General features: G+C 34.8%; 1 protein-coding gene across 6 annotated transcripts in view; it reads right to left on the minus strand.

Moving 5' to 3' along the window:
• Nucleotides 1–933: 933 nt before the first annotated feature.
• LOC139264725 (meiosis-specific coiled-coil domain-containing protein MEIOC-like) overlaps nt 934–12,041 on the minus strand; it is a 92,749-nt gene continuing 81,641 nt past the window's right edge. For all 6 annotated transcript variants that reach the window (XM_070881718.1, XM_070881717.1, XM_070881716.1 and 3 more), the window contains 2 exons: nt 10,101–10,281; nt 934–9,537 (listed from right to left, as the gene is read on the minus strand). In XM_070881718.1, coding sequence (XP_070737819.1) covers nt 9,269–9,537; nt 10,101–10,281 — 450 coding nt within the window. In that variant the 3' untranslated portion in view covers nt 934–9,268. The remainder of the gene's footprint in view (nt 9,538–10,100; nt 10,282–12,041) is intronic.

The following is a 12,041-nucleotide window of genomic DNA, read 5'->3' on the forward strand; positions in this document are numbered from 1 at the left end:
GAGTACACATCGCAGATGAAATTAACTCTCATAACTTCCAGGTTCATGAGGGCAGAGTAAGGCTCTAGGTCAAAAGCCTTTCAAAAATTAATGAAAACAATGTAGGGTTTTCCTTGCGCCGTAAAATACTGATCTCAAAAAAGCTACAATCTCCTCCAGCTAAGAGCAATATCTAGCCTGTTCCTTTTGAATATTCTGAAGGTCCTCAGACTACCTTTTATAGATGCAGCAACAACCTAAAGAGCCCAATATTCCAAAATTCCATAGTAGTTCTGACACTTGGGTTTCCTTTCTTGTGGCTAGAAACCAAACATGCCGCTGAAGATTGAGGTGACACATGTCTTTAACAAAATCTTATACAGCAGCTTCAGAAGGGCAACTCTAAGGCTAGTCGCTCTTCACAAAAATCATTGCAGAACTCTCCCACCATCAGCTTTAAGAAGTCAGCATATCATTCACATAAAACAACCCTAGCATTAATGTGTGACGGAGTTCAGTTCCTCCTATAAAACTGGTTCATTAAGATTTTCTATCTGCAGTACATTGCCAGCTTTTCCAAACTCCATGCAGATGGATCTTTGGAGCATTTCTGTATACTACAGACTCTCAAGGATGCAATCAGTTGTTTGTTGGAAGGAACCAAACCAGTCAGTGAAAACTGATTGAATTGACAGGAGTGAATATATATGTCTGAATTTGCCTTCAAGTCGTACATTTTTGTTTTATAAATACGAACTAGAAACCTAAGCAATGCTCCCGTTCCCTGGTTTAAAAAAAAAACTGTTGAAAAGATTATAAATCTTACAAGTCAAAATATATTGATATCTGATCCAGTTTTCAAAAAATGTAACACTTTGCTTTGTGTTTACAAGAAACATATCAGTTTCATACCCAAGAATAAAAACACAATCAAAAAGGTCAACATCAAACTAATTTAAACTTTTATTTCTTTGCAGTAATGTGCTAATTTTCAAACTTTTGTTTTTAAACAGAGCTCCAAAGCTGCTACACGCCCGTTAAATATAAATTGTAACTTTAAAATAATTCAGCACTTGAAAGCCACGGCTGACTGCAATAAACAATAATTTGATTGTTAGCAAGACTGAATTCAGCAACATTTGTAACAAAACAACATTGTTTTAAGTGATTCACAAAGACAGTACAATTATAATTAAATGGCATTCATTAACAGAACTTTATGACTGGTCTACACAATGTGTACTGCTGACTTCTCCTCTGAAAGTTTGAGATCAAGATTTTCAGTCTTTGTCCTTTCATCTGAGACAATTAATGACTGAACTTACAGATCAGACCACAACATCTTGTACATCTGTGGAAAATCTCCATGGAAGAGCAACCCAACCACATGATTCTATCAATAGGGTCTAAAATCTTAAACTTTTGCCATAACATTTATACTGCAGCAAATAGGTTATTTTCTTCCCATTGTATGCAGTATATGATGACAGCATCTTCTAGTGAATACTGTTATCCCGTAAAAATAGATAATATCAAAACCTGCTTTTTTTTTTTAAACACTTAACTCTCACAGGAGAAGTCTGTGATTACACATTGGTCTCAAAAAGTCTTTATACCCCTCTACCTCAAGAAAACAATGGAATTCCTATTCTACACAAACCATTAAGGTTTTCCAGAAATCCAGTGATTTAGAAACATGTTCATTTCCAGTTTGTCTCTGGCTAAAACACACAATTTAAATAAAAATGTTTTTTTTTTAAAACAATTAAGTTTTATTGGCTAAATACCACCCAAGGAAAGTGCAGTGAAACAGATTAACTATCCAAAGCTCAAATTATTTTGCTTTTGAAAATTGTTCCCCTTTGTTGATGCAATACTAACAAATGATAATTAAGTTCCCCAATATTTATAAATTGTATGTTCTTATTTGTGGGGCAAACAAATAAACATCTTTCCTCAAGCAAACCAAATTTCCTGTATATTTAAATCTAATGTTGGTGATCAAGGCAAAAGACATGATTAAACATTTTACATTAAAAAACTTGGAAATATTGAAGTACCTGTACCACAAATGCTTTAAGTTTTCAACTGGGGGCAGAAGGTGTTGAGGGCTAACCCCTCATTGTTAAATGAACAAATTCACAGTCAGAATTAAGAAAGGCAAAGTATAGAAGTGATTCATGACACAGCACCTAAAAACTATCAAGTTGTTAATAAATTTCACATTGATCCAAGATAGAACATAATGACATTATGGATAACATACTCATTTGATGAGAATACATTTTGTAGATTATTGCATAAGTTACATTCCATGCCATTATATACCAATCAGTGAATGTTGATTGATTTCACAACAGTACCATTAAGCAACAGTGCCTCATGCCTTTAACTGAAACAGACTAATACAAATACATTTAAGAAAATTAACATGCTACACTGTTAGCTATGCATTGCCATACATTATATAACTGATTTTCTGTGAACTGCTAGCATATGTTTTATCAGCAATAATGAGTAATTATAAAGCTGCTGAATCCAACATACATACAGCTTTTTGCAGTTTGAAAGAAAATATCAGTAAAAGGCACATTACCATATTTAAAATACACATCAAAATGATTTAGAAAGATTACACACACTATGAATACAAATGAACAGACACATGTAACCCAAAAAATGATCTACAATGGCCAATACATTCATTACTACTAGAGCACAATCCAGTATGGCTACAAAAATAAATTTGTGTAAACAAAATCTAAGATATTCAAAAATGCATGACCAAATCATCTTTTATTCCCTTCGTTACGTAGGTCATATTACCGTACATTTAAATATGTGTACGGTTTTAATGCTTTAGTAAAATCTGTAGCAAACTATTTCCATAAAATTTATACCAAAAATGAGAATTGTAAACCTATTATACAAAGGCATGTTGCAATCTAGATTATAAAAGGCAGCACTGATTTCTGTGGATTTTGACTGTCAACCACTTCCTTTATAAATTCAGAATGGTTGTTAAGTTACAAGTGTGGACCATACTAACTATAAAGGTGAAATGTATTCATTCTTTTGCAAGTGATGAATATATTCCTGGAATGTTTCAGCAAATTCAATTTTTGATTTCTAAAATTCACTTTTTAACAGGAAACTTAACTGTTCTCTCCCTGAATGATCCCAAATTAGTGACGATCACATAAAATTGGTGCATTAAGAAAAATAAATTAGGTAACTTAGAATAGAAAAAGTGCTTTACAGTATTGATTTTTATCTGTGAATAATTGGTAAATATAAATACACTCTGGATGGATGTAGTCTTTAGTCTAGTATTAATGTGACTACAAACTTGCACTAAACATTACATTAGGGGGTAAAGCTTCCACCTCTGGGCTTGAAAGCCTGTGATTTTCTGTCACTTAGTGAATGGGCTGGCAAGAGAACAAGTAGAATTTACCCTTAAGGCATCTCAAACTGCACATAATTTTAAAGATATTATTTGGTTATTTTCATTGTTGAATTAGGAACTGCTATAACTGGATACCATGAATGTAATGAAAAGGGAAAACATCCCGCAAGATTAGATACTTTAATATATTAGTACAATTCTTACTAATTACTGACCTGGGGGGCGGGAGTGGGGGAAGCTGTGTTCGCTGTACACCAAAGAAATACACATGCTATTCCTTCAATACTAAATCAAGTCCCTAACATGGAATGCTTCCTAACACAATTTGTACAAGAGTAGAGTTCAAACTATAAGTAGTGAAATAATGGCAAGAATGCAGTATTTACTTATTTAAAGTTTTAAAAAGGTATTTTTTTTTTTAATTAACAAAACCAAAAATCCATAAGCTTGTCATTGCATAGTTTGGATTTTGTTTATTATGAGCGGGGGAGGAGAGAGAGAAGAGGACCAAGGTGGGTTAAGAAAGTAATTTTTTCAGTGTTTTGCAGGTTGAGTATAATGTGTGTTTTGGGAGCATGGCAATACATAACGGAAAGCAGTCGAAAAAAAATCCTAAAATATGCATGGTTCTGATCTCATACCATATTTATATAAGTGTAAGCTAAATGATGGCAGCTGTATGTTTTATTTGTATCTGATGGAAACCATAACAAAACAGCTACCTCATGGATAAATGCCGTTGAAGCTTTTTTCACAAATCAGGAGTTAGATTTTATTTATATTGAAAAAATCAATGGAAAAAGTATATTTTCACATTTCAGTAACTCTGAATTACTACAGTAACTAGTTTCAGCATGCCCAATGAAAGCAGATGCTTTACAGCAGCACTGTTAGACTAAGGTTAATTGTATTAGCAAATATTACATTATGTAAGCTTAACCAAAGCTTAAATGATCAAACCCACTTTGCATCACCTTTTAGTTGAAGATAAAAGTTGATTTCAAACGAGTGAGATGAACAAATTATTTGGATTAAGTACATCATGTAGAAGGGAAGCTACAGAGCATTCACTCTGTCCCTCAATTTTCCTCGTTAAAAAGTATTAACTCAACACTAATTTATTAACCGGTTTTCCTTTGTTAAAAATAAAATTAATGGTAATATACCACAACTTCTTATAGTTGAGTGTTACACATCCCTGTGTCATACATAAAGAACAAATTTGTATTTATATAGATCCTGTCATAACCTCAGGTAATCCTAAAATTCTATATTCAATGAATTATTTTTGGAGTGCAGTTACTACTATTTTGTAGGCAAACACCAATTTATACATTTACTGTTCATTAATTAATTTTTGTTGATATAGAATTGTCTACACATAGTTAGATTCATGTGTTGTGTGTGTGTCTTTGTGAACTGTTACATTCTCCTGTATGAACATATCTAAGCAGTTCTATGCTGCACTGTGTTGTGAAAGAAAGATTAGTGAAAACTATGTCTTATACTTTTATATAAATGTGTAATGAAATGCAGGACTGTTTTGAAATGATTCCTATTGGTTGATTAAATTAATAAATGTAAACATATTTATATAAAACACAATGATTTGCCTATGAAATGAAGTTTAAAGTTCTAGAAAAAAAATGCACTCCATACAAGAATCTTTAAAAAAAAATCTGTAAAGTGAAAATATAATACATACAAAGTCGCATTTGGGAAGCTATTCAGACTATTGTTCCTTGCATATTTCAATTGATTGTTAGTTGCTTGTAACTGTAGATCTTAACACAATTAAACCCAAAGACCGTCAATGCTGCCTTTTTAATAATTTTATGCTTATGCAGAACTAATATAATTTCCATAGGCGCTACTACTTTGCCTTCAAATATAATTTCTCATAGTTAGCATAGTCCCAAAGAGATTCCTCCCTGAGCCAATCTTTCCAAATACAAACAACTATGAATACTACCTGGTTTATAATACCATTTTTCAAAAACAAGATCACATGGTAAATTTTTGTTAAAAGCATTAAATTGACAATAGTGTAAGTAGTGTAATATGGAGGAAAAAACAGAATTTTTGACCTATGTTAATGGTCCTATAAATATCTTAATCCTTCTCTACATTCACAAAGCTTTAAGACGCAAGATTTCTGATTGTCTAAGCCCAAGTATGAAGACTAGCAGATGACTAGCTCTATAATGAAATAGAATGTCTCTAGTCACAAAATGGTTTCCAGAATTTTAGAAATAAATCAGTTAAACAAAAATAGCTTTGGTAACCTAGTACTGTACATAGTTAGATCTGTGAAAAATACTTTGCACATACAACCCAAAAAACTAAATATTAAATATATATTTCCTGAGTAAACAGTTAATCTGATTATTAGGAAGGTTTGGCAAGAATAGTCCCATTAATACAGTACATTAGATACTAAATCTGAATTTAAATTAAGATTGAATCAATATTAAAATAAATATATGGAATGCTTTAAAAATTATAATTCCTTAAACAGATATAAAAAAAAAATCAATTTTGTCTTCATTAAGTGCATGCTAGATCAAATATAGGTACTACTTTTATTTCCCCACCACAGAGGGTTAGTAAATCCAAGAACTAATCCTGAGTAACAATTCTTTTTCTTTCTTTAATGATTTTTTTAATACAAATTGCAGACTTAAAATGAAATTACTCCAAGTTATGTAGCACTCATACTCATTCAGGCTTTTAGTTCTGAAATGCAGTGGTGATGACTACATTACAAACATTGCACTATGGGAAATTTCAGGCTAAATCGGTTTGATTATTCCTCCTCAGTAGAGCAGTTTATAATGATCACAAATCCCTCAACTGACCAAGACCACTTTCTAATTAAGCATGCAACAGTAACCATCTAAAGGATTCTGGTGGATACATTTTTCAAGTGAGCAAGTAAAACCTTTGTTCCTCGATCCGCATTTTTTCCCATTTTAAAGACACTTTAAAATGTAGAGAATGAAAGTTGTCACCCAGTTTTCTAATTTAACAGCCTCAACAACCCAGGTATGACAAAGCATGATAAAAAAATTACATTTTGAGTAGATATATATCAATTCAGAAAAAAAACAGCTGTTTAGATTGGGAGCATGGGTTCCAAACTGGGACAGTTCAAATGTCTCGGGTTGACAGTACAGTGCAATAAAAGCAGCTATTGTTCACTTTTAACCAATATCCTGTTCAAGAGATTCATTTAATATTGGGCTATTTTGCATTATGATACTAAGTGTGCTTGACAGCTTGATTCAATTGCCTTACACTTTTTGGTGTGATCTGCTTTAACTTTGATTTTAGTAGATAATAGTAGAAATCAAATTCAAATGTAATAAAAAAACACTCAAAACACATAAAATATTAGTTTAAATTGGAACTGAAAACTTTCTTTGTAGAAAGAAAATAAAGTGAGTTGTTCTCTCCAACACCCCACCTCACACGCACAACTAAAGTACTGGCTCAACCGCATCTTTTGACAGTGCAGTTAAATATAACAATGTGCTTCAAATGTTTTGTTAGTCGGCAAATGCACCTCAGAGTAGTTATGAGCCAAAGGGACTACAAAAATTTCAGGCTTGATGCCTGGTGGGTACACTACAATTAGCTTCAGGTCAGGTTGATTTTCAACTTGCCATGGCGCAAAACTGGTATTGATTTCAATGAAAATGAAAATTAGGTGGTTTCTATAATGGGACAGTTTTACACCTGGGCAGCAAGTTGAAAATCAACCCCAGTATCTCCAATACAGTGAGGAAGAATAAAAATAAATATATAGGCCACAGCTGATTGCTATCTAGTGACTGCTACTGGGGTTGCACGTGTAGGTGCTGGTTGAATACAGGATCAGGCTTGACTGTAATAGTCCTACAGTTAGTTACCTACCAGCACTCTCTGTTGATGCTCGCACATGGACGAGGTATTATGGAACACCAATGCCTATGGTACCATAAAGTATGATGAATCATTACCTTGAGAAGAAGGGTAACGATATAAAATTAACAGAGAAAGTTTAAAAATGAAAAATAGATTTTCCTTTTGAGACTATGTGGGTTCTAGCAGAATTTTATCATGAGAAAGCTGTAAATACTGCCCTGGTTTCATGGACTGCTAACCGCAATCAGACATATTAGGTGAAAATATAATTCTTTACGACATCTCTACCTTTTTTTGAGTCCAAACACATTTGTGAAGTAAGCTCAAAGGCTAATAAAAGTTACTGATGCACATTTAAATGTCTGAGGTGTTAAGCCTACATATATGGATGCATGTACAGTTCTCTCAGTTTGCTCATCTGTGAAAAAAAATCCTATGACTAAGTAACTCACTCACCAAGTTAAAAATTGAATGAGTACGTTTAAGTGCTGGACATAATTAACTAAATTGTTCTTGGATGCACAGGCACACAAAAGTGTTTTCTTTAACAACACCATAACCAACAATCGAGTTACAAAGATCTTGTTAGCTGATTGGTTAGGCAAGATCTCTTTTTCCAAATAGCCCTGTTTTTAGTTCTGAGGATATAATTTGTCATTACAATCTGATTTATTCAGGTATCTACAAAGTAGAATTAAAGATAAAATTTAAGTTAATTGATTGAAAATACTCAATTATCTAAACAGTGTTTTAAACAAAAATAAGATTCTAATTTTGTAATTTTTCTAAACTTTCGCATACCTTCTTCCCAAAGTTCAGTAACACAATACCATGGAAAGTGGACAGTACTGGTCCAGTGTTCCAGAGGCCGAAACAAAATTTAAGATTTGACCAGGGTACATAACAAGTAAAAATTAGGCGGTTGTAACAAATTCTAGTACAATGCATAGAATTTCAGCTGGAATGGGAAAATAAATAGCCCATTGAATATATAAACTGTGCATTTCCAGCAGAATTTAGCACATTACTATTTTTATCAAGTTCAATGATACAATCGGTCTTATTGTGTTTTAAGCCTCAGTTAGACAGATCTAACTGTCGGTCATTAAGCTTCATCAGGACTGAACTTTCCAGTTTCTAATACTTTTTTATAATCTATAGTAGTAATTAAGAATATTCTATCTAATTGCAAAGCATTAAAAAACAACCTTCATTAATTGGGTTTTTCACTAAATTGAACTTTTGTAGTAGAAATTATACTGCAGTTTAGAAAATAAACAAGGTAAATCACAAGAATTCTTTACAGGTCTCAAATGTGACAAAATCAGGCCAAATTGGGCACTACTTAAAATTGCAAACAGCGTTGTATTCCCTTAGCATTGTCACAGCAGGTCAATATTTCTATTCTCACGGTAAAATTCAAATTCTTGTTTCAGTAGTAAGGAAAAAACAGCAATTATTTGGTTTCTCTTCTCTTCCACACAAGATTTAGTGCAATCTCCTGAACAGCATGGTTACTATCTGGTGACATTAACATATATACCAAAGTCTCAGCTTCAAATAGAATTGAGTTTGCCAATATCCTGATGCAGCAGAAATAGCTCATTGCAGCAAAAACTGATGTAGCATCAGGATTTTACAGAAGTGGTTATCAAAAAATGATATTTTCACACTGTATCGAGATCAAATTTCACTTTTCAGGTTTTCTCAAAAACTGATAATCAAGTAACTATTTTCCACATTACTCCTCCCATCTCCTCTCAGATATACAACTTGCCCTTACCATTCAGATTTCCCGGTTAATTTCAAGTTTAGGGAAACTACTTCTTTACCACGTGGCTCATCATTAATCCTAGAATTTCACACAATGCAAACAGATACTGCAATACTGCTTTAAACATTTCACCCAGTTTGAAATATTCCATAGCGCAGCTCACAATACATAACAGGAGCTGTTTTTGAGCTGCCACTTTTTCAGCACACTTCTCTCTTAATTGCTGCACATCCAGCATGGTCAGATTGAGGATTCTCCAGCATTTTTACTTCGATGAACCCTTTGTCTTCATCTTTGATAGCACCCCTCTGACACAGTTCCTTTAATGCTTTTTCAATTTCAACTTGCTTGACTAGAAACCCCAGGGAACCTTTTGGCAAGGTCATCTGCAGTGCACACCAGAGGGCAGTGCGAGCCTTGCGTGTTGAAATAGTTAGATCCTTTATGGCAGCTGCCAGGGACAAAACATCTGCAAACAGGGAAACAGGCAATGAGCATATCATCACAGATAGTGAGAGGACTCAACTTTAACTCGGGACAAGATTAGTATGTGTCGCAGTAGCCAAATGATGGTGAGCAAGACAATTCCTTAAGGATCAGTCAATACATTCAAATATCAACACATAGTGCACTGCCACGTGTAGAAAACTTCTTGCTTAAAGATTTACAAACAGTTCAACAGGCACCTGTGTAAGAGGAAGAATAAATAAATTTTATTTTGTCTTTTTATTACAGACTAGAAAGTTGTCAACTACTATTCTTTCCATTTTATAGTGCCTTTTGAGCCAACCATAAGAATACCTTGGCCTCCGATATGCCTAAATGCCGTGAGGGGAGGAATATCGTGGCCAATGTTTCTTAAAGGTTTAGGATTCTTAGATGATTTTACCACACGGGATGGCAGTGATGTCCTATTTGTATAAGAAATTGAATAAACAAGGATGATATTTTAACAATGGAATATTCAATTCTCTCTTGTTTAAATTCCAGTCATCATCACCAAAAGTTAATATATTGGGAATAACTTCTTACCCTTGTCATCATTGTAACGAGGTGCTCCTTGTCTCTGACGATTTGCAGCATTAATTATTTCATCTTTACGACGTGCTTGCGTGACATGGACGGCTTCCAAATGGCAATCGAGAGTTGTAGATATATTAGCATGAACGGGAGAACTACGGAGACGTTCCATTTTGCCAAGCAGAGTCAAAACCTGCCATACAATTCAACCAGCTAGAATGACTTCCAGACAATTCTCAAACATGTAAAATTTTCTTAGAGGAGAATAGAATTCTTTGCTAAATACCACAATGATAGGTACTTCTCCATGAAGTTGTTCTTTGGTTTCCAATTACTCAAAAAGTAACTTGGAAAAAATAATTTCTGCCAACCAGTCTCAAAGCCAATTTCAGCAGACTTCTGCGGAAATTCATCCAAATCGCTGTGAAGTAATACATATTTTTTTTTATTCATTGCTGGGAAAGCCAGCATTTATTGCCCATCCCTAATTGCCCTCGAGAAGGTGGTGGTGAGCCGCCTTCTTGAACCGCTGCAGTCCGTATAGTGAAGGTACTCCCAGAGGGATGGGGGTGGGGAGGGGAAGCAGCTTCGTTCCCATCTTGACATCCTCCAAAGAGCCCAGCCAGGATCATCCTGGAATGCAAAGATTCGCTTCTCCACTACAAACCGTTTTCTTAAATCCTCTACCCTGCCTCGTCCACTCTCACCTCTTGGTCACCAGTTATTTACGAATTGTTTCTTATTGAACATATATTTAAAGTCAAGGAAATGGACCCTGGGATGACAATGAACTGGGAAACATAATAATGAATGAACTGAAATCACATCCTGCTCACAGGACTCCACAATTAGATACAATCCCAAGCGAGGACAAGAAAATAGAACATTTTTGCTCATGCAGTTCGGGAGTGTTTCAACTAATATGGCAGGGGGATGGGAACCTATGCAGCGAGACAGGGCGAAGTAATATGGAGTCAGAAACAGTTGGTAGAAAGGTAAAAAGCAATAGTGGAAGGCCAAGTAAACAAAGGCAAGAAACAAAAAGGGCCACACTACATCATAATTCTAAAAGGACAAAGGGTGTTAAAAAAAACAGGCCTGAAGGCTTTGTGTCTTAATGCAAGGAGTATCCGTTATAGGGTAGATGAATTAACTGTGCAAATAGATGTTAACAAATATGATGTGATTGGGATTACAGAGACGTGGCTCCAGGATGATCAGGGCTGGAAACTCAACATCCAAGGGTATTCAACATTCAGGAAGGATAGAATAAAAGGAAAAGGAGGTGGGGTAGCATTGCTGGTTAAAGAAGAGATAAATGCAATAGTTAGGAAGGACATTAGCTTGAATGATGTGCAATCTATATGGGTAGAGCTGCAGAACACCAAAGGGCAAAAAACGTTAGTGGGAGTTGTGTACAGACCTCCAAACAGTAGTAGTGATGTTGGGGAAGGCATCAAACAGGAAATTAGGGGTGCATGCAATAAAGGTGCAGCAGTTATCATGGGTGACTTTAATATGCATATAGATTGGGCTAACCAAACTGGAAGCAATACGGTGAAGGAGGATTTCCTGGAGTGCATAAGGGATGGTTTTCTAGACCAATATGTCGAGGAACCAACTAGGGGGGAGGCCATCTTAGACTGGGTGTTGTGTAATGAGAGGATTAATTAGCAATCTCGTTGTGTGAGGCCCCTTGGGAAAGAGTGACCATAATATGGTGGAATTCTACATTAGGATGGAGAATGAAACAGTTAATTCAGAGACCATGGTCCAGAACTTAAAGAAGGGTAACTTTGAAGGTATGAGGCGTGAATTGGCTAGGATAGATTGGCGAATGATACTTCAGGGGTTGACAGTGGATGGGCAATGGCAGACATTTAGAGACCGCATGGATGAACTACAACAATTGTACATCCCTGTCTGGCGTAAAAATAAGAGAAGGTGGCTCAA

This window comes from Pristiophorus japonicus, chromosome 5 (assembly GCF_044704955.1).
Source record: "Pristiophorus japonicus isolate sPriJap1 chromosome 5, sPriJap1.hap1, whole genome shotgun sequence".
Lineage (NCBI taxonomy): Eukaryota > Metazoa > Chordata > Chondrichthyes > Pristiophoridae > Pristiophorus > Pristiophorus japonicus.